At 43.6% G+C, this 23,429-nt stretch overlaps 1 protein-coding gene across 4 annotated transcripts in view; it reads left to right on the forward strand.

Annotated features, from left to right (window-relative positions):
• The window catches only part of PDZD2 (PDZ domain containing 2), a 366,979-nt gene that overhangs the window by 119,425 nt on the left and 224,125 nt on the right, over positions 1-23,429 (forward strand). For all 4 annotated transcript variants that reach the window (XM_058716556.1, XM_058716576.1, XM_058716586.1 and 1 more), the window contains one exon: positions 15,087-15,923. In XM_058716556.1, coding sequence (XP_058572539.1) covers positions 15,448-15,923 — 476 coding nt within the window. In that variant the 5' untranslated portion in view covers positions 15,087-15,447. The remainder of the gene's footprint in view (positions 1-15,086; positions 15,924-23,429) is intronic.

Genomic DNA, 23,429 nt, shown 5'->3' on the forward strand with positions numbered 1-23,429 from the left:
CTTATGCAAGTCCCACTTTGTGCATTCTTTCATTCCTTAAGATTTATCTTATTTAAACATCTGGCCCTAGGAAAGTTGAGACTCTCTTGAGGGCAAAAACAGAACTTACTCAATTTGTATTTTCAGCAGCTTTTGGTAATGCCTGGCACAGGGTGGTAGACACTCAGTAAATATTTATGGAGTGGACTGGCCTTGATTCAGTATGTCTGTTTTCATCCTCTTGCCAGTTTTGTGTGTTTGTTTTTATTAGTGTCCACGATTAATCCAGATTACATTTTCTTTTCATCCTTCACTATGTTTCAGTCTTGCTGTACTGAAATAAGAGCCCCTGGCTTAGAGCCATCCACTACTTTACTTATGTCTTTGTAGGTAGATTAAAGATGTTGTTCGTTTCTAGTAGCTTTACTGTACCATTGAGAATCCCTAAGAAGCAAGCTCACTTTTTTAGTCAACAGCCCAGAGTCAAGCCTCCAACCCTCTTCTGAAAAGTTGATTTATAGGTTTATGGAAATGTTTGAAACAGGAGAAGGCACCATGGGTAGAAAGTTTCCAGGGTGGGAGCTCCACCCTCAAAGCCAGGGGGTTAGCTCAACACTCACTGGAGGGGAAGGTAGCAATCGCATGAAGGTAGGGAGTGGTATAGTTGATCCAGACTCTTCCCATGGGCTGTGGGATTCTGTACCTTAAAGGTGCTGGAGGGACCCTCACTTCTGCCTCTGCCTGTGCTCCAAAAAAAATTCATAAGGCCGTTCAAACACCATGTGCTGCCTCTTGGGGTTCTGAGGATGCTTAAATATGGAGGTTTTGTCAGAGGGAGGAATAAACTTATTTTCAACACTTCATCAACAAACATTATACTAGACTATTTTTATTCAAATTATAGAAAAGGGAAAGCTAGTTCAATTCTTCTCCTACTATGAGAAAGAAGAATGACCAAATTTCTGCCCTCTGGGATAGAAACAGAGGCAGGTAGGGGCGCCTGGGTGGCGCAGTCGGTTAAGCGTCCGACTTCAGCCAGGCCACGATCTCGCGGTCCGTGAGTTCGAGCCCCGCGTCAGGCTCTGGGCTGATGGCTCGGAGCCTGGAGCCTGTTTCCGATTCTGTGTCTCCCTCTCTCTCTGCCCCTCCCCCGTTCATGCTCTCTCTCTCTGTCCCAAAAATAAATTAAAAACGTTGAAAAAAAAAAAAAAAAAAAAAAGAAACAGAGGCAGGTAGATCCACATTTCCTGCTGCGAATCTCAGAAGTTCAAATTTGCATGTCTGTCTTTGACTTTCCCTTTAAAAGGAAGCCCCAAGCATAGAACCACATCTATAGCAGGTTGTTTTCTGGATGCAGGAACTAGAAATCCAACCCAAACAGTCATCCACAGAAAGGATATTTGGTGGTTCCACAAGGTTCACAATGTCATCACTTCATTTCATCTCAACTTCATTTTCCTTCTCAATGTACCATCCTCAACATTAAGCTTCATCTTAGGCTGGTATCAAGATGGCAGCATAAATTGTGGACATTCAACTGAGCCCTGATGACATCTAGAGGAAGAAGAAGGACTATTGCTTCTTGGCACTTACTCTTAAGGTTTTCCAGAAGGCCCCTTTCAAGGCTTTACCTCCTCACTCATTGACCAATGTTGGGTCACCTCTCCATTCTTTTTTTTTTAGATTTTTTTTTAATGTTTATTTATTTCTGAGACAGAGAGAGACAGAGCATGAGTGGGGGAGGGGCAGAGAGAGAGGGAGACACAGAATCAGAAGCAGGCTCCACACTCTGAGCTGTCAGCACAGAGCCTGACGCGGGGCTCAAACTCACAGACCACGAGATCATGACCTGAGCCAAAGTCGAACGCTCAACTGACTGAGTCACCCAGGCGCCCCATCACCTGTCCATTCTTGAAACTGCTGCTGGCAAGAGGAAGGATGTTACCATCGATCAGCCCATTTTTAGAGCTGAGATACCTACTGCTCAGAAAAGGATGGATGAATCTCTGAACAAAAGTCAGAATTCTGTTAGGGGGTAAAAAAAGAGGGAACAGGTGCTGTGTAGACAGTCAGCTGTCTCCTCTACAACTCAAAATAAGCCATAGAGTTCGTTGTATATTCTAGTGATTTTCAAACAGTTTTTAGCTACTTTGTTCAAATAAAGTTTTACCCAGAAAAATAAATACAACTGATAAAACCAGAGCAGCTGTGACTGTAAACCCCAGGAGGTTATGGTTCCTGGATGATACTTTGACAATCACCGGGAGGGTACTTCTAGTGTTCACATCAAACAGTTTTCTATTCCTTGTCTCCTTTCATCCTTGTGACATAGTTGTACTGTGTGGAACTAGAGGTCAGCTGGCGAGAGAGGACCAGCAAGCAGGGACATTCAAGAAAGGGAACTGGGCTGGGTGTAGCAGATTTGGGCACATGAGACCCAAGGCTGAGATATGATCCCAGGGCTAACTCGTTCACTCTCTGCCTGCATGGTGTGAGGGGCCCTGGCCCACGGGTGATATTTGCATCCAGGGGGAAGTGAAAGGCTTATTGACACAAGGACACAGGTGCCAGGTAGGATTACTTCACAAAGGGCAGACAAGACATGCAGGTCAAAGGCTCTAAGAGCTTCATTTTGAGATGGGGTCAATGTAGGGTTGCCACCTAAAATATACGACACTTAGTTAAATTTGAATATCAGGTAAACAATAAAATTTCAGAATAATATGTCCCAAATATTGCATGGCACATATACTAAAACATTCTACAATATTTGAGATATACTAAAACATTACTCGTTGTTTATCTGTAACTCATATTTAACTGGACACTATATATTCTTATTTGCTAAATCGAATACCCCTACATGGGTAGGAAATGAGGGGTCTCCTGAAACATTAGGACGTTAGAGCTGACTTTGTTCCCATGGTCTCCATTCTGAGTCATGGAGTAGCCAACACCTCTCATTCAACCCAACCAACAGTTTCATCAGAAAAGCTCTGTTAGGTCAGAGTTACTTGAAACACTTGTTATAAATGTAGATATCTGAATGCCACAATGGCTTCCAGGGATTCTGAGGCTCATCCCAGCTTGGGAAGACTGCTTCAGCTTTTCAGTTCTTGAGGGTGAGGATGTCACTTTATTTATTGCATTCAATAAATATTTGTTGAATGAAGGAGGGAGTGAATGAATGATTCCTGCCCGAGGAATCCAGTGTCTATCTTATAGAACCCAGGAACCCCAGAAGCACAGGCATCTTCCTTTCCATTTCTTTTCTGGTCATGAGACTCGTGGGAAAGGCTTGGGTGGAAGGTGGAATGGAGAGTCTTGGAGCACAGTGGGAAAGGAAGGTAATGACAAGACAGGGCAGGAGAGAGCAGAGCTACAACGGGGCCCCACCAGGCAGGGGGCAAGAGTACCTCCTGGGGAGGTAGGCCAAGTTTATAATCACTTCCTCAGGCAAAGGGACTTGCGATTTCATGTTGAGAACAGGTCTTCAGTTATTTTTACAGAATTCCTTTAGAGTTGGCCCGGCACATGCTCAGCTTCACAGGGAGAATGATCCTGAACCTGGAGTCATCTGACCAGGGTGCTTAAAGCCTGTTGGAAATGCTTCAGCAGTACTTGGTGGGTGGCAGGTAATGGCCATTTTGCTAATCTTGGTAATTTCCCAGGTCAACAGGGTGCCTGGGAGCATCTATTGTCCACCGTGCCTACTCTGGAGGCCTAGCTGTGTAAAGACTAGATTCTTGTCCTAAAACTTTAAATCCATAATGGACCCAACTATCTACTTTCCCCCCCATTTAGACACACCCTGGTGCCTCCATTTTCTCTAATACAGAGAATTATAAAAGTGTTTTTTAAAAAATTCCAATTTCCTATTTTCCTGGCAAGCAGCTTTGCCTTAATGGACGAGAACCTGCTTCCAAGCCGAAATGAGTGTTTGCTGAGCGATGTCATGGATGCCTAGTGCTCTGCCTCTCAACCGAATCGCAGGTCCCCTCTCAATCTGTTCCCCCATCTGTGTAGCCAGGATGCTGCCACAGGGCCATGGGGCTCTGGGAAATGGTAGAGCTCTCTGGAATTTCAGCAGCATAAGGCTACTCAGCAAGGCTCCAGGTCAAGAGTGGTAAGGAGAACATCGACTCCCCTGGCTTTTCCTTTGTGACTTTAGTCCTGGCCCTCCTGTCCTCACTTCCTGTCCTCACCTCCTGTCCTCACCTCCTGAAAGCTCACACACACCATTCCGAGCAGATCAGAGCCATGCTGCAGGGTGGCCGCTTCGTGACCACTCTTTGGTCTCCTATAGTTTTGTTAAATCTGTCAGGTGTCATAGGTACTCAGGGGGCAGTAGCGAGACCCCTTCCCCACAACTCTGAACTTAGAAACCAGACAGATTTCTATGTGGAGCACGAAACCAGGACATAGATCATACACAGTTGAATAACCAGCCTCTGGAACACCCAAGTGAAGAAATTTTCTGTAAAAACATAGAATTCAAACCTTGAATCATAGTGATCTTGGAGAAGATGGGCCCAAATGTGATTATGACCATAATTCAGAGAACAGAAATCAACACTACTGATGTTATGGTATGCAGTTTGAAGAAAGGGGTGTGAATAGAGGGGGGTAGTGAATGTAGAGAACAGAAAAGAAAGCCTCCAGGAGCTAGATGTTAGGAATACCTTTTCAAGTGTTGTCTAGTGTTAGGGAGTCTTAGCTAAGTGAACAGTTTTCTTTTGCAGAGCCCAGGTTAGAGTGGGAGAGTGAGTGGAGAGGGCTTCAGCTAGGGGAGCCTCCTGTGCTCACCTGGTTCTCCTTGTTCTGAAGCTTGCATTCCTCTGCATCCTGTCTGTAGGGAAAGCCGGCAGTGAGCAGGTCGATGCCAACATCCTGCTCACTTAATAATTGTATTTCCAATTGAAAATTAATGAATGAGCTTTCTTGCTGGTAACTGTATATTTACACTTGACAGGCAGATACTCTGTCAATGTGCAGACGGAAGTCAGGTTTCTGAGCCTGGGAGCCTGAAGACATGAGTGAGGGAATTCGACCAAGATCGGGGTCACCTTGTCGCATCTCCCTGGCCTACGGGTGGCCTTCCCCAGCCACATCTTTTGCCTGTGTGCATGTTCCTGCACATTAACACAGACACAGCGACAGCAGGATCTTAAGAGACAACGCGTCCAACCTCCTCATTTCTCCTGATCTCTCCATTGGAATGAAACCTCCACTGGATGATTTTCAAGCTAGTTCCTCTAAGTTTCTGCCATCTCTTCTCTTCTTCTCACTCTACTTCATTTCTCTCTCACCCCTTTTAACAGCCAAGATGGCACATGGGGTCCATAGAGAATATTGGGCACTGGTATGTCACAGTGCTTCAGTCTTTCCTTCTTAATTCTGATCTCCTGCCTGGAAGAGGGCAAATGAGGATTCTTCTTTCTCTTACTCCCATGACTTTGACTTGCTTCTCATCACCATTGTCCTGAGTTTTTTCCCTCAGCGAAGCCTGGGAAAAGGGGATGCTCAGAGATGCAAACGGGCTGAACCTCTGTGCTCCATGATCTTTGGGCTTCCTCTGAGGATACTCTCTCTGCACCAGGCACTCCAGCCCTGATTCCAGCATGCAGTCTGGGAGGGAGAGAGCAGAGGCTGGTCTCTACACAGTTTAGGCCCTTGCCAAATTGGATAGTCTGTGGTGCCTCACTGGAAACACCGGATTTCCTATTGTACCCCACCCCCGAGGCAAGTTGCTTCCCCCTTTTTGAAACCTTGTTTTCTTTTTCTGCTGTTCCAAAGAGCTTTTATTCAGTAGGATATATTTCTTCTTGTCTTCTGGAAGAGCTGAACTGTGGTTATAAGCCACGAATGTAAAACCACCCAAGGGCCCCCCTTCCTCCCTTTGTCTTGGCAGATATTCAAAATCTGATAAAGCAATTTGGCCCATCTCTTGTGCAGTTTAAAACTTCCATGTGTTGTGTATATGCTTCTAAATGAGGCTAGTGACTCCCTCTTTGGCTTGCTAACTCAGTTCCAAAGTCTAGGAAAATGCTAGAACCAGAAAGAAACTTAGTAGAACCATCTCATTTGGCAAATAAGGAAACTGAGGCTCAAAGATGCTAAATGACTTGCCTGGGGACCTATAGCTATACCTATGGCAGAGTATATTACTGGCTATTAAAAATATTCAATGATGAAGTCAGATCCTGTACAGTTACATGCTAAGAATTTAAATATATATAGTAAGTAGATTATTTACCCAAAAGTCTAAACACTAGACACAGCTAAACAGTGCAATTGTTCTGAAAGAAACAACTATAAAGTCTCCATTAAAAAAATAATAACTCAAGTGGGGCAAAATGGGAGTGAGAGATACAGGCTTCCAGTTACGGGATGAATAAGTGACAGGAGTACATACATAGGGAAGATACAGCATAGGGAAAATAGTAATATTGTAATGGGGTTGGGTGACAGATGGTGTCACATTTGCAGTGAGCACAGCGTAATGTATAGAGATGCTGAATCACTGTGTTGTACACCTGAAATGAATGTAACATCATGTGTCAACTATACTAAAGATTTTTTTTTGGACCTTCAGTAAAATTGAAGAAGAACTTATAATGCATGCTCTATGTTGATGGCGTGGTCTATAGGGTTATGGAGGACAGACTGGTGGCATCATGGGTACCCGGTCCATACAAAGTGGACACAATGATCACATTAAAATGGACAACCACAGTGACTCATGATTATCTTGCTGCTAATACAAAAGTTGTTTCTGTCTCAGTCTATTATCCACTTGTTAGATAGCACCTATTTCAAAACATTGAATTGCCATTTCACAGATACGTATGTAACCTCAGAAATAGCCTCTTTTCCCAACCATCATGGTCTTTTAGAATCGAGATACCTAAACTCCGGAAATATTAATCCAGAACTGGCCAAATTTTGACGTTCTGAGTAAACAGTCATAAACTTCAGATGCACAAACTTGTTTCAGTCTTTGAAGCCACAGCAAATGTATTTTAGAAGTAACAGAAATAGGGGCACCTGGGTGGCTCAGTCGGTTGAGTGGCCGACTTCGGCTCAGGTCACGATCTCACACTCCGTGAGTTCGAGCCCCATGTCGGGCTCTGTGCTGACCTCTCAGAGCCTGGAGCCTGTTTCAGATTCTGTGTCTCCCTCTCTCTCTGACCCTCCCCCATTCATGCTCTGTCTCTCTCTGTCTCAAAAATAAATAAATGTTAAAAAAAAAAAAGAAGTAACAGAAATAATTTATAGTATTCATTTTGTTTTTCTAGTCCCCAAATGTTTTCTTGCACTTATCATGATGGAAAACATGCATGATATTTTGTGAATTTCTTCAATTTCTAATCATTCCTGTCTTTTGTTATTTGGGCAAATAGTCCATGTTTCAGGACATGCAATATCTTTAAGTATTAGCTTCTCAGAATAGCTGTCGGGTCTTTTTCCTTTCATTTATTTTTCCTTTTTTTCCTACTCTTCAAGAGTTAAGAGACCCAGAAGCCAAAGGATCTTCATCTTGTCTTGATGTCTGTTTCTGTCATCTTTCAAACTGAAGATTGGATGTGGAAATCCCTGAGGTCCCCTCTAAGTCCTCATCTTCTATAATTTATATGGGAACACCTCTCTCATCCCCTAAGGCCCCAGCATAGACCTTTAAAGCCTCACTTTCCAGAATCCATCATGTGCCCACAAATGTACCACTTCTTGGCCCTTCACATACTTTATTTAATGATCTCTTTGTCCAGTGGACCACAGCCTCCACAGGGCTGTTCATCATTTCTTCCCTAGGCTAGCATAGTGCCTGGCACAATTAATTCTTATTGCATGAAATAAACGCTAGACCAAATTCTTCTGTCTCATATGCACAGCCACTCAGCTCGTCTAGAGGTGGCCATGTAGTTAAAAATTAGCCAGTACCTTGTTCTTACAAAATATAAGCCATCCTAAAGGAATCACAAGGATTTGTATTTGCAATGTTTCTCAATCAGTTGTGGGTTTGTCTGCAACACCTGGGGCTGCACAATGGTACTAGTAAATGATGGGATGAATTCATGTATGTTTTAGCTCTTTAAGGGCAAAATATGCCCTGTTGCTGCTGCTGCTGCTGTTACTGTTATTGTTCTTGTTGTTGTTGTTATTGTTTTGGTGACCCAAATAAAGGTGGAAACTTAATAATAGCTGCTAATTGACAAAGTAGCAGGGCTAAAGTTGAAACACTCAGGGTTATATTCTTAATCTTGAATCTGAGGGTAAAGAGTGAATTAAAGCAATATATTCATTAGGGGATTTTGTTCACCTATAACAGATTTTCTAATTAATGAGGCTTAAACAAGGTAGGAGCCTGTTTTTCTCTCATGTAATAAGAAGTCTGGAGGTAGAATGTCTACGGTTGGTACAGATGCTCATAGATGTGAGGCCTTTGCCTTATGGTTGGTCACAAGATGGCTGCTGAAGCTCCAGCCATCACATATGCATTTTCAGCAAGAAAAAAGACAAAAATGCCCATGAAAAAAAAAAACACCCTTTCTGGGGGTGCCTGGCTGATTTAGTCAGAAGAGCATGCAACTCTTGATCTTGGGGTAATAGTTTGAGCCCTACATTGGGTATATTACATAAATGAACAAACAAACAAACTTAAAAAAAAAAAAAAACCTTTCTGGTAACCCCACCAAACTATTTCATAGGCCAGGACTGTATGTTATGGCCACCTCTCTCTGAAGGGGCACTAAGAAACAGGTTTTTTGATTGGGTACTTGCCCCTAAACACAGATGGATTTTTGTAAGAAAGAGGAGAGAATGGATATTATGTAAGCAACAAGCCAGTTTCTTTTGGTTACTCAGACATAATCTTCTTTCCATGCATGGTTTCCCCATTCCCAGTGGAGGTGTCACCTAAGCCTGATCCATTTAGTCTATCAAGATTAGAGCCCTGGATCTCTGAGTGATGTGTGGTCCCTCCCATCACTTCTGGATATAATTCCTTGTGACCAAACCCTGATACAACTCACATGCAATGCTGGAAAAGGTATAGAATAACTACAATAAAAACTTCCATTTATGAGAGGAGCCATGGAAAACACAGCAGTCACTGTCCATATGACCTGAAAACTAGCAAGGGTATAAACCCTCCCTCTTGTGACAGGAACTCCTGTTCATTGCCTCCATGGCCCTGGCCTCTCTTTGGAAGGTTATTCCTCATTCGTTGTCTTCCGTGGCCACTTCTGTGGTGGGTTTGGAAGGACACCCTTTCTGGGGGCTGTACACATTGCCTACTTCTTGTAGATGTGAGTTGCCCAGGGAAGGGAGAGCAAGAGTTATGAGATTGCTGTGGGGATTGAGCCATCCCAGGCTGTTACAAACCAGGGTTGGGGTTTTGGTAGTACGATTCCCCCACAACCTAGTAGGCTCTTGGTCAATTCCTGATGATTTGTTTTCTTTCATTTCTAGCATATGAGTTCTGTCCATCGCCCTAAATTTTAACTTAACATATACTACTTAATGTGTACTGCTGGAACAGTTGAAACAGTGGCTTCCAGTGAGTAATCACACCTTTCTCAAGACTTACAATCTCTGTCTGGTAGGGTACCACCCACCCCCTTCTGATCAAGCAGGTTTTCTCAGCACTACAAGGGTCCAGCATCTGAGCCTCTCTGGCAATGTAGAGTACGGGCTCAATGTCAAGAGTATGTTCCTTGGCAAAGTGACATTTCCTCCCATCTCACTTGCTGGCTGAATTGAGGAGCTCTAGACTTTGCTGAGAGTGTCAAATCATCTACCCATATTCTAAAAGTTTCCTACCATCTTTAACACCATAGCCTCAGTCAACACATCAGTGACTTTCCAAGGTACAGCAGGTGGCACTTTAACCAAATGTTTTACATTAAATGGCTAGGGTCACTTTTCCAGTCTGTAAATATCCGGGTCCTTGGCATCTGCCCCCCTCCCTCCCTTTGTCATCCAATTCTATGTTTTAGATTCTTTTACTTCTAGTTCCTACACTTCTGGGTATCACAGTGTGTTATTTTGGGGGGAGTTAATTCAGCTCATTAGTTGGATTTTGAAAAATCCAAATAACAATGATTAAATAACATGGGGATTTATTTTTTTCATTTCTGTTATTCTCTTAAAGAATACTTAAAGAATCTCTTAAAGAAACACCATGTAACAATTTCTCCATACCTCCAAGAGAAGCTGGGATTTAGTTGAGTATATCATGCCCACAAAGAAAAGGACGAGAGAATAGATATTAGGTAGAAAGCCACCTGCTTCTGACACAAGGTACCTATTTATGTGTTATATGAGGCCCATTGGTGGCAGGGATTACAGGGCAGAGTGCTAGCCTACATGACCAAATCCAGTGGATCTGGTTTCTAGTCCTGATTAGCCTCTCTGGTCCTTAATTAGCCTCTCTGATTTTGTCATTTATCTGAGTCTCTAAAAAGGAGATACTAACAATATATTCCTACAGTATTGTTTTCCAAATAAGTAAGGTAATCCATGGAAAGTGCTCATTTAGAAGAACGTCTGAGTGTGGTTATGCTCAGAAAACATTAGCCATTAGCCAGTGTGGGTAAAATGGTGTCACCGCCCTTGTTTTACGGAGAATGAGACAATGGGGAAGCCTCCAGCTCACTGGGGCCAATTCCCCCTCACTCCCTCTTTTGGAGCCACATCTACCCCCACACCTATCCCCAGGGAGCTCAGCAGGCTCTCACATCAGGGTCTTTGCACTTGCTGTCTCCTTAGCAGAGAACAGCCCTTGGCAGGTGATATTCTCTCACTCAATCCCTCACTTTATTTGGGTCTCTTCTCAGAGGGCCTTCTTAATCTGCTCATACGTCCATCACTCAGTAAGCTCTGATTCTCTTCATAATGTCAATCCCCATCTGACATTATAGTATTTTATGTTTACTAATTTGCCACCATCACAATACAGGCTTCATGGGGCTTTGTAGGAATGTTGTCTGTTTTGTTTAGGGCCCTGCATGGCATAGGCACTCAATGAACATCTGTTGAATGAACAGTAAATATTTAATCAACATTGGTTCACTTTTAAAATGTGAGCTTTTCCCAAAAGTAAAAAGAGGAATCCAGTCCAGAAGAAAAGAAGACTAAGGAACTTGGAACTTAGCAGATTCCAGAATAGGAAGACATCAAGAATTCAGGACAATTGCAAGAGGGAGTGAGTAAAGACAGCCCAGTATGAATCTTTGAAGCAAGGTCTGGGTAAAACTGAGGACCCTTTTCTGCATCCTGCCAGTTTCAGGATTTAGCTTATGGATTTCAGGTGACTCTGGGCTGAGACTTTAGGCAGATGATTGGTTTCATATAGTTTGGTGTTGACCCATCTTTTTCATTATTGTCCCCCTCTCCCCATCCTAGAGAAAAAAAATTATAACTCAAAATATTAAACACTAAGGAGTAAATTCTGCCGGATAGCTTTGAGCTTTGCAGGCAGGTACTAACCATTATAATATCTAAGATTTGTTGGCCCCCTCAACCCCGCATTACTTTTCACCCCCTTGTGGGGGCAGTTATTGCCCTGCTGCGCATGCATGATGTCGCTGAAAGAGGATCTTAGAAAGTTGGTAGATTCTAGAATTTTTTTAAGCGTTTGTTTATTTTTGAGAGAGACAGAGACAGAGTGGGGTGGGGGGGAGGGCAGAGAGAAAGGGAGACAGAATCTGAAGCAGGTTCCAGCTGTCAGCATGGAGCCTGATGCGAGGCTTGAACTCACAAACTGTGAGATCATGACCTGAGCCGAAGTTGGACGCTTAACCAACTGAGCCACCCAGCCGCCCCAAAGTTGGTAGATTCTAAACACAGTATCAAAATCTGTTAAGAAGCATTCATTTTGAATTTTGAATGCTAAGGCTGTCAGCTTCAGGCTAGTCAAAATTAATTTAAATTATCATGGCTGTTTACTTTGAGATGGACTCTAATTAGAGAATTATATATGATAGAAAAAAAGTGAACTGACATGCAGTGGGCCTTCATGTCCACAGATTCTGCTCGCTGCTGAAATTGATCTTCGAGATGAGAAGGATTAAGACCTCTAGACAGATCCACCTCTGAGAGAGGTTGGTATTTGTAACTATTTGCAGGTTTCTGTTGTTCTGTATCTTCTCTGGGTCAATGTTTTGTTCCCCGGAATGTTTCATTGGATGTTGTGAAAGAACTACTCATTTCAAGTATTGCAAATTTGTATATCTTTTCTTATGCCCTGAGTCAATCTCAAATCATTGTAGTAGATTGGAATGCTCCTATTCCCCTTATTTATAGAAAATCCCATGAAAAGGAATTGATAGAATAGGGGGCTAGAAGGATTACTGGGAAATTCCCAATTATAGGTATGGAGTCAAAAACTTGTTCATATCCCATGAACACCAAAATAAGACTAAATATCCCCAAATAATTTTTCCTTTTATGAAAGCTCCTTCCCTGCCCCCACAACATTGACAGTCAGAGGGTGGGCTGCCAGAAGCCAGGATGATATCTCTTGACCCTAACCCCTTGCCCTTCACTGATAGACTACAGAGGGACACCTGCTCCATGTCGAACCAATCAGCTTTGCTCACCTCCAATATATCAACAACTTTTGAGTTGACAAGTGCAGGAAACTACTCAAGGTAAAGTTTATTTTCATTTAAAGGGGTTTGTTTAGTTTAGTTTTGCTTGACCTTTCCTTTTTTTTTTTTAAGTAGTTAAATTGTTAAAATGTAATTTATTGTAAGGATTGATATAGTCATTTGGATTGAAGAGGAAGGTAGCAATGCAGCTGTGTCCAGTGTGTCTGAAACTAAGACCAGGAGTGCTGTGGGGAAACCAGAGTATTCTCTCACTGGTCTTACACCTCTGCCTTCTCCTGATCCATTTTATTTTATTTCTTGGTAGGATGGCTTTCTTTGCTACTTTGCTACTTTGTTCACAGCAGGTAGAACATTGCCATCCAGGGCCCCTAGTTCAAAAGTTAGAGTTACCTTCACACACTTAAGACTGGACTTTCTCTCTCTCAGTCCCAGTGCTCAGTTCTCAGGGGAAAACACTGGTCCAGCTTGCATGAGATCCCCAGTTCTGGACCCATCACCAGGGGCTGGGAGCTCATATTACATGAACATGGCTACCAGGATTGTACCTTTGCCAATTCTGTTACGAGGCTTGTCCTAGACTTATTACACACTGGTTTCCACGTATTTAGGCATCTCTCCTCTGGACTATGAATTCCTTCAGGGCAAAGAATTTGCCTTATTGATGGTATATATTCCCGGTGCCAAGTTCAAGGCCCGATTCTTACTGAATGAATACAAGTTGACAGCAGGAAAAAAAAAGGTCCTCTAGGCTTTTCTTCAATCAGACTTATTTAAAGAGCATCTTGCCCAAGATATTTACTCTGTTTTCATATGTATGGGACTACTTGAACTGTGACTAAGTCCCTGAATCATTGACCATTAAAACTGTAATTTAAAAGATATTTTAAAAATTGTTTTAAATGGTTGAGAGTCTACACGGTAACAGGCACTGTGCTGGGGGAGAGAGGACACTGATGAATGAGACACTGTCACTGTGTTTGAGGACCTCTCTGTTGAGTTTGACAGACCTTGGAGATCACTTAGCTTAACTTTCTCATTTTACAGATGAGGAAATGGAGACTCATAACGATTGCTAGGCCTGATGGAAAATGTTTTGATTTATTCATAAGATTTTAATATGTCTGTGTGGAGTCACTTTGCAGTGAGAGGTGTTACTTATTTTGGCCAAAGGGAACATTCCGTTTTTGTACATTTATGGATTATCTTTTATTTGATCTTGTGTTTCTTTTTTAATAGGCATGTGATTATGTAGATGATATTTGCTAAGCTTTTGATTTATTTGGAACCAATTAATAGCTGGCACTCAAGTTCTTTGGGAGCTCAAACCTTGCTATATTGGAAATTTCTTTATGGTTACTGAGTAATAAGGTCATGTATTATTGACATGGCTTCTGACACTTCTCCCATTTATTATTATTCCTTGTTAAATCACTTCCTGAGAAGGCTAGAAAATGTTTTCCATCTTAGATGGCATAGTTTATATTGACTTTCTCTGGATGAAAGTGAAATTCAGAGAAGAGAGTGAAAAGGATCATTTTTCTGCATTTACAAAGGATGGAGGTGAAAGTTTTCTTTGGGGGAGAAGGAGAATTGGCAGTGGACTTCAATTAGCTTTTCGTTGTGGGAACATACTGTGTGCCAGGCCCTGTGCAGAATTTGGTGGGGGCAGGATAGCTGCCAGCTCTCACAGGGGAGACATGCCTACTGCCGCTGGCCATGTGGGCTTTGGGGGAAGATGCATCATTGCTCTAAGCTGTGTGTTCAAGGGCAAGCCGAGGAGAGGCCAAGTCTCAGAAGCATGGAGAAATATTTCTCTGTAGGAGATAGCTTTGGGTTTGGCCTAAGAGTAGGTCAGTTCCAATAGTTTACCAAAGGAAGGGGAGCAGCTAAGAGCTGTAGGATGATTAGGGACATGGATCCCTGTGAGGCTACATGAGGAAGATGGAATGAGGCCCAGGCTTAGGAAGGGCATTGTCCTAAGACCAAGCCTGAATCTCTCAGTCCTGGAATGGAGAGCCTTCCTGGATATGCAGCTGGGCTGATCAAGGCAAATGGACATAGACTTTAACGTCCTAAGAATGTAAGCTCTTAAATATATCCAGAACCCCTCCAACAGCCTTCCAGAAAATCTTGTCACATAGCTTCCTTGTTGGATATGAGTTTGATGGGGGCTGTACTGGAAAAAGTCATCTTATTTCCCTGATGATCAGGAAAACTTCCTGGAGAAGGTCAGTGTTCCAGAAGTTTCTGTCTGGGGGAAGGGTGTGTGCGTGTGTGTGTGTGTGTATGTGTGTGTATCTGTGTGTCTGTCTCTCTATCAGTCTGTCTGTATATATATACATGGTGGAAGGATCTTAGCTGGGGAATGAGGAGAGGATTAGAGGTTCCTGCCTGAAAAAGCAAACATGGTTCTTTCGTAATACAGGAGGTCATGTGTTCTGTCTCAGAGGGCTCATTGTTGTGACTGAAATTTTTTGTTTTTTCCTCTTCCAGGCATAAATGAGTCCAGGTGAGGTCATGCTGTGGCTGCTGGAAGAATACCCCATTTCCACGTTATCTGCATGGGCTCTGCTGTGAAAGGAACCAAACAAGAACTTGTTAGACGCTTCCTTCTCTCGGTGAGCACTCCAGGCACAGCAATTGTTCCACTGTTATTCTAATTGTGTCCTGTCCTCCTCTTGCCAAAGCCAACAGCCCAGTTTCAAGTAGGCATCCTTTAGGCTCATCTGCCACCTTGAATATGAACACAGGCCAAGCTGATGACAGCCAGGGTTCCCAAGGGACATGGGGCCCTGCCCGGTCCAGTCCCCAGAAGCAGGTCTTCTCATGATGTTGGTGTCTGGGAGTGAGCACCATGCCCATCACCCAGGACAATGCCATGCTGCACCTGCCCCTCCTCTACCAGTGGCTGCAGAACAGCATGAGGGAGGGCGGGGATGGCCCAGAGCAGCGGCTCTGCCAGGCAGCCATCCAGAAGCTGCAGGAGTACATCCAGCTGAACTTTACTGTGGATGAGAGTGTGGTCCCACCTGACCACAGCCCCCCAGGGATGGAGATCTGTACTGTGTACCTCACCAAGGAGCTGGGGGACACAGAGACTGTGGGCCTCAGTTTTGGGAACATCCCTGTTTTTGGGGACTATGGAGAAAAGCGCAGAGGGGGCAAGAAGAGGAAAACCCACCAGGGCCCTGTACTGGACGTTGGCTGCATCTGGGTGACAGAGCTGAGGAAGAACAGCCCGGCAGGCAAGAGTGGGAAGGTCCGACTACGGGATGAGATCCTCTCCCTGAATGGGCAGCTGATGGTCGGAGTTGATGTCAGTGGGGCCAGGTGAGTGGGGGAGTGCTGGTTGGCACAGGGGCTGGACAGGGGACCCCTGTGGCTCATGTATGTCTGCTGCTCCAACCTGCACTGCAACGGGTTTGAGTCCTACTCTGGTAAGCCAATGGCATTTATCTTATAAAGGGAAAATACACTAAATTGAAGTACTGTGGTACTTATATGTTTCTTTTATGCTTCATTCTCTCTTAGAGGACTTAGACTCAGAGTATTTCCTTTCTTCCTGAAACCTAGGAATACTACATGACACAAGAGTATGAGAAATGTCACACTGAGTTAGATCCTCTCCTCCACTCAACCAACATCTCCCCTCCAGTTGGAGCATTAAAGGTTGGGTCCTGGATGTATTTCCATCTGCCTGTCTAATATCACCTTAGTCACAGACAAACAGTCCAGAATCCCCTTGAGATGCTTAGAAGTATCTTTGGACAACCAGCCACCCCTGCCCTCAGTCCCAGTTTCCCCATCCTGAAAGATCCATTTGGATCTCATCTGAATGAGCATATTTCCATTTTTCACCTGTGTGGCCACCCATCATCTCAGTAAGTTATGACCGGACTGTTGGTTTCCCAGATGAATCAGAGTCCAAGACCACCCTCAACCTCAGTGATTTACTAGAAGGACTCAAAGGACTCAGAAAAACTCAGGGTTACAGTTTATTATAGTGAAAGGATACAGATTAAAACCAGTAACCGTAAAAGGTACACAGCGTGGGATCCAGGAGAGAGAACAGGTGCAAACTCAGTTGTTGCTCCCAGTAGAGTTGTACAGGTGGGCTCAGTTCTTCAGGCAATGGTGTGTGACAACGTCTATGGAGTATTGTCAACCAGGGCAGCTCATGGGAGCCTTGGTATCAGGGTTTTTTGGGGGGTCAGCTGGCATGGAGTGCCTGTGTAGCTGACCTTAGTTACTCAGTGTCCAGTCCTTCCAGAGTTCAAACTAATGCCACATGGCCCAATGCCCGTGCCATAGATTACATTATTAGTATGGCCCAAGACCCAAAGTATACAAAGACACTCTCATCAAGCAGAATATTCCAAGGTCTTAGAAATTACCTCCCAGGGGTTAGTCAAGAACCAATCTTTTCCTTGGAATATACAGAGGTTGAATACACCACACTTGCTGTGTTAACCCTTTACTGCACACCAAGGTTTTAGTAATAACTAAATATGGAAGAGAAAAGAAAAGTTTGAAGATATTCTGAGATGCATAACTTTTGTGGAGTCTTCAGAGGCTCCTGTGAGGAGAGCTCCTATGTCCCAAGAGAAGAGAATCATGGAGAGAGGGTCACTTTGAGAATCATGGTGACCTTTCACTGAGGGAGATCTCTAACCCAAGGAGACCCTGAAGGGAAGAAGCCAGAGCAGAATTACCTTAAGCTTAATTTTCTCCTTCCTTTCAGTCTCCTACCAGAGCTTTCCATTGGCAGAAACCAGGCAGAAGTCAGTGGCAAGGGACCCATTGAGAGGGTCCATATGTGTCAACCTGAGGCAGAAGCCAGGGTAGAGAATGGTGGAGAGTGGACATGGAGGGGCAACGAGAAGTCATTGGGCACATATATATAGTGTGGCCCAAGTTTAAAATGATCTAGTGCATGGGAAGAACATAGCACAGGGCTGGCTGGCATGTATGAGTACTTACTCAGTAGACTCTCACCAGTATTTTCTTTGGGTTGCCTATCTGACTGAAGAGATGTTCTTGGCTAATGGCTGGGTCCTCAACTAGCAATTACTTTCGCTTTCAAGGAGGAATGTTGAAGAGAAATGATTCTATTTAAAGTTAGAAATTGTTCTTAGAAAAGAAAAAGGACTGACCACCATGGTATTCATTGGTGTTGAGAATATGACTCCAGTCCCTGGGGGCTGGGTCCTTGAGGTTAGAAGTAAGGATCAGCATGGAGCTTGATGGCAGCCCTCCCAGAGCTGTACCTGAGAGCCCCCACCATTTACAACTATCTTCTGTGAGGGGAGCTGATTTGAATGCAGAGGCAGAAGGAAGAGCAGGAAGGGGACATCCAGTGGGAGAGCATAATGGTCAACAGCTCCAGCTCCCGACTAGTGCTGCCTCCTCAGGCTCCCACACTTACAAACTGATTGACCTTGAAAAATCATCCCTCTTAGTCTTGGATTCCCAGTGACATGGAAATGATAACACTATTGATCGTTAATCCAATGACTAAATGATGCAATAATGCATATAGAGGGTTTAGTACTATGTCTAATCCATAGTGCTCAGTAAAATATTAACATCATAATGACTGTTCTACATGGAGCATGTTTAGAAAGACTGGGAATTTATTATCTAAGAGGTTGCTGGAGTCTTTAGGATTTGGAGAAGTTTATTCCATATGGGATAAATTTTCTCATGTATATTCAGGAAGCTCTTCCCATTGCCTGCTTAAGGTTGTAGACTTTTTAAGAGGCCAAGTTTACTGTCCCAGGCTCTGAAAGTATATCTAACCCTGAAATGAAAATGCTTTCCAGCTACCAAAGGAGGATTCTTTGGTGATTTTAATTTATTCCTTGAGTCATAGGATGATGCCCATTTTTTTTTTCAAAGAAAGAAGATACAGAAGAATAGAAAGGTGATGGGACCAGGGTCATGACAGAAAGTGGGACACGAAACTAGACTCCTTAATGGAGGTTTCAAGGAGGGGCAAGTATGGTATGATGGAGGAGGCAGTGAACTGAGTCTGGGATTCTGGATTTTCTCCATAGGTCTTCTAGCAACTAGCTTTGAGACCTTGGGTAAGTGTGTAGGGATGGTGGGGGTGGTGGTGGTGGGGAGGTTAGCCAAAGCGGCCTATGCTAACATATTAGGAGTGAATCTCTGAAACATTTCATTTGATCCACCTGAGCTAGTTTTATCATTCTAGAAGCTTACAGAAGTGAAGCAGTGTTCCCATGATGTCATGGTGATAATTGGCACAGCTGAGACTCAGTCTCTCCCTTCTGACTCCCATTTGGGAGTGGTACCTGTTCCAGGGCACCATTCCACTTCTGTGTGGTCAGGAAGAGATTATTTGGATGGATGTGGTCGCTTGGCATCTGGACTGAAATAGCTAAGGCTGAGGAGCTTGGAGGATGGAAAAAGGAGAACATGTTGAGGAACAGGTCTCTGGGATTGCTAATTGTTATGCTTGGGTGTTCTCAAATGTACCTGGGATTTGTTCTAATCAAGTATAATAAGACATGCAGACAGGGAAATGACTGTCATAAAGGAAGATGTTGACACTCCCAGATCTCTAGAAACAGGGGATCAACACACCATGCAGGGCTACATAGAGAAACACCAGTGTTATTCAGGAGGCAGAGGGAGAAGAGGAGAGAATATGGCCTGAAACTTTATTGGGATTTTCAAGGGAGGTTTGGGTGAGGCATGGCAGCTACTCTGAGCAATCTTAGGATCTGGTAGCTTAAATAACTGCAGCAGGCTCTGAGATATAGGATGGTCTCTAGTTGTCCAATACGTGGCATGGGGTGACTTATGGGCAATACTGTCTTGATGTATGAGAGTTTAACAAAGGAGATGGTTGGGGTGTGAACTCTGGATTGGTTGATTTGTATATCAAAGGCACACTCTCAGGGGAGTTTGCTATTTCTAGGAATTGGCTAACCTTGGAAGGGTCAGTCTCTCTGGGATCAAGGCCCGAAATGCCAGAGCATCAAGAATACAGAAAATAAGGAAACAATAGTCAACGCACTGGGCTTCTGGAAATTTTCCACAGCTGAGGAAGTAAATCTTCCAAACATAACTTTTTCAATAGTGCACAGTCATGACCCTGAAATTCCTTTCTCTGATGGTACAGTCATGTGTATATGCTGGACAATGAAGGGCCAGGAGAGGGAAAACCTACCCAGAAGCCACTGAGATGTAGAGGTGATAGAAGGAAAAGGCCAGGATCCACTGATGGGTCTTCAAGAGAAGTGTGAAAGTGAATCAAGTAATGAAGGAGGACTCCTAGAGTCCCAGTGGGACTCCTAGAGCCCAGCACTGGGCTCCCAGTGCTCATAACAACCAAGAAGTTAACAAGACAAGAGGAGACTATCTTGATTTTCTAAGGCTCACTCCCTAGTTCTCTGGCGTAATTATCAGAAGTGTTGTTGATTGAGCAGTTGCTACCATAGTGGACATTCTCCCACCTTATTTAATCTAAAGCTGTGATGAGAAACCTTGATGACAGAGGCCACGTAACTTGCCCAAGGTCACCTAAATAAGAGGCAGAACCAGATTTGGACTTGGGTCTATCTTCCACCACAGTCTGTGCTCCTAAGTCCTGTGCTGTACTACTTCACATCTGCCCCAGAGTTATATGTTGGTTTTTGCATTGTGGTCTGGTAATTTCATGGATGGTTTTCAGCTTCACAGAATACCTCCTCAGTGTAATGGTAGACACCAGGGAAGAAAATGACTAGAACACCATAAGGCTTCCACTTAACCAAACTGATAAGGAAAACAGAAGCCCCCCCCCACCCCCAACTCCATCTTAAAAAAGGAAACCCAATTTTAATGTAGAATCCTTTTGCCACACTTATATCTAGCCAGAACTTCAGGACTAGAAGTACTTTGAGATTAAGTATCAAGGAACTTAAAGTGTTTTGAATGTTCTTGAGATGCTCCTTCACTCTGTAACTGGCCAACAGTTTCCTTCAACACTAAATTTTTCCACATACCTCTATAGGTTTTGTCCTAAAAAGTGGTGAATACAAATTAGGGTTTTGTTGAGACCCCAGTGTAACTCTGCAAACAGCTCCCTCAACTGTATACCCCTCTTATTCATAAGCATAAGATTTCAGGTGTCCCCATATGAACCTCACACTCACCCCACCAAGATGATACATTGGTTGTCCATACTCTTGCTTGGAATTTTCATATGAGGCACTCTTTTGGGCAATCCATTCTTCTCCTCTTGAGTTTGGTTTCGAATTCAACACTACCTTAGATGATGTTATGGTTTGAACTGTGTCTTCCAGCCACCGCCTCCTTCCACCGCCTGCCACTACCAAATTCATATTTTGAAGCCTTAAACCCCCAATACCTCAGAATGTGGCCTAATTTGGAAATAGTGCCATTGCAGATGTAATTAGTTAAGATGAGGTCATGCTGGAGTAGAGTGGGCCCCTAATCCAAAAGGACCAGTGTCCTACAGCAAATTTGGACACAGACATGCACACAGAGAGAACACTAAGTAAAGATTGTAGTTATGCTGCCACAAACCAAGGAACTATCAGAAGCCAGGAGAGAAAGGTCTGGAACAGATCCTGCCTTAGTACCTCAGAGGGAGCCCGGCTCTGCCAGCACTTGATCTCAAACTTTTAGACTTCAGAACTATAAGACAAATTTCTGTTGCTTAAACCATTTGGGTTGTGGTTCTTTATTATGGCAGCCCTAGCAAATGAATACGTTTGCTATTTTGACCCTGTCACACCTCTGGCTAGGCGATTATTCAAGCGATTTCCTCCCTGACAAGACTTACTGGGGAAACTACAGAGCATGGTGGATGTGTTTGGAAGAAGACACTGTGAAAATTGTGGGTGTGTTAAGTGTGGGAGGAGCAGGTGCAAAATGTGGAAGATGAGGTCATGGTTTACTTATTTAAAAAATTAGCTTAGGGTCAGTCTGTAAACCTCATCCCTAAGGAAAGAGCAAAGAATTCATAGCTGTGGGTTTGATACCCTTCTGCACCCCAGACCTAGTTCCAAAGGTAAACCTGTGACTGGCCCAAAATTACAGAACCAATTCTACTTTCTCACTGGGTGATATTCCTCAGGTCTGCACTTTGCTTCTAGCACCCCCCCCCCCCACCCCTAAATCTCCTTCCCCATAGCTCTGGGAGCCCCTTATTCTTTTGTGTGGTAACAGCCCCCTCTTGCAGGCATAATTGGTAACACACAAAGGAAAGTTTTTGTAAGCTCTATCATACCTACTCTAGGGAAGATGGGATTTTCTGGAATGTTCTATTTACTTTTGTTTTGTGGAGGGAGAAATGAGAAGGTTTTTTAAATTATTTCCTACAAGGAGTACTTTGTAACCCCAGTCCCTCCCTCCCTCAGCTAGCTTTCTATAAGTAAACCAGATCTGTTCCCTGGGGACAGATTGTTCTAAATTGGTAACAAAATATGGAACTAATTAAAATATAACCCACACAACAAAACAAGTAGCCTTTTCTGAAAAGTAAAAGGGCCCATTTTTCACTTAAAATGTATTTTTCAGGATGTGAACCATGACTGGACTCTTTTGTACATTGATAAACACGAGAGGAGCGTAGTGCAAGGAACATGGGCCTCAGAGAGATGAGTCTAGCTTCCAGGCCTACTTATTGGCTATGTGACTTTGGGCGAGTTACCTCAGCCACAGGAGGTTGATGCTATTTCCCCAGTAGGGTCATTTAGCGGATTAGATAAAATGATTTAGCTAATATACTAAATAGTCATTTGACACATGGCAGGTGTTCAATCAAAGCTGACTTTTAACACCTGTTCTGGTCATCCTCAGGCGATCTGAACCCAGAGCACAGCACACAACCAAGAAAAAGCCTTTGAGTTGCAGGTACAGAGGAGAGCCTCAAACTGTGGTAGTGCACTTAGCAAGATACAGAATAATCTTCAGCCCAGAAACCAGGGTGATATCAAATACTGAGCACCCAGTATGGCCTGGGTGCCAGCCCATTGGAAAGGATGCTGGTGCATTCAAGAACAGAGTCCTGGAGCCTATACAAGCAGACTGCACCTTGGAGTCTGCACCTTCTCACGCTGGCATGTGAGAAGCCTGTGTGATCCGAGGAGACAGGCCAGAGTACTGAGCTGGCAGGAGGGCCCAAGGGGCTCAGGGCAGTTGGCCAACTAGTATATAGGAACATTACCTTACATACTGGGTGGACTAGCTGAATATCAGCCCTGACCATAAGTAACCTTCAGTACAGTACCCATTGCCTTTAAATTGTGTGTAAAATTAAATTTAGGGTTGTTACAAGCTCAGACTCTGGTTACCCATAGCAACCTTGAGTTCTCTCTAGGTTATGGCAGATTTTAAACAGAGTGTCAAATGCTGCTAGAAGGTGTAACTTGGAGAAATGACTGCAGGTAGTGGTGTAGGAGATACAGGAAGGAAGAATTGCCAATTATACCTTTATAATATAGTCTCTGGGGCCATTTAACATGAGCGTCCTGCCTACCTGAATATGCCCAAAGGCACCGGTGCTCTATTCAGGACTGTATATATAGTAAGAGGTGGCATCATGGTAACCTAGAGACATTCAGGCAAGGTTAAATTGTATTCAGCTTGCTGTTTAAGAAGTCTGAGAAGCGTGTAATACACTTTAGAGAGATTTCCATTACAGAAGGTTAAAAGGAAAACAAGTTTCAGCATTTAGAATTCAATTATCTAGAAAACTTGTCATGTAGAACAGCCCATTCCCCAAGGATGCCATGGAAATGAAGCATTGCAGAACCTCAGGTTTGTGCCCACTTCATTCTCAGCCTACTATCCCCACATGCT

Source organism: Neofelis nebulosa, chromosome 1 (genome assembly GCF_028018385.1).
Source record: "Neofelis nebulosa isolate mNeoNeb1 chromosome 1, mNeoNeb1.pri, whole genome shotgun sequence".
NCBI classification, from domain to species: domain Eukaryota; kingdom Metazoa; phylum Chordata; class Mammalia; order Carnivora; family Felidae; genus Neofelis; species Neofelis nebulosa.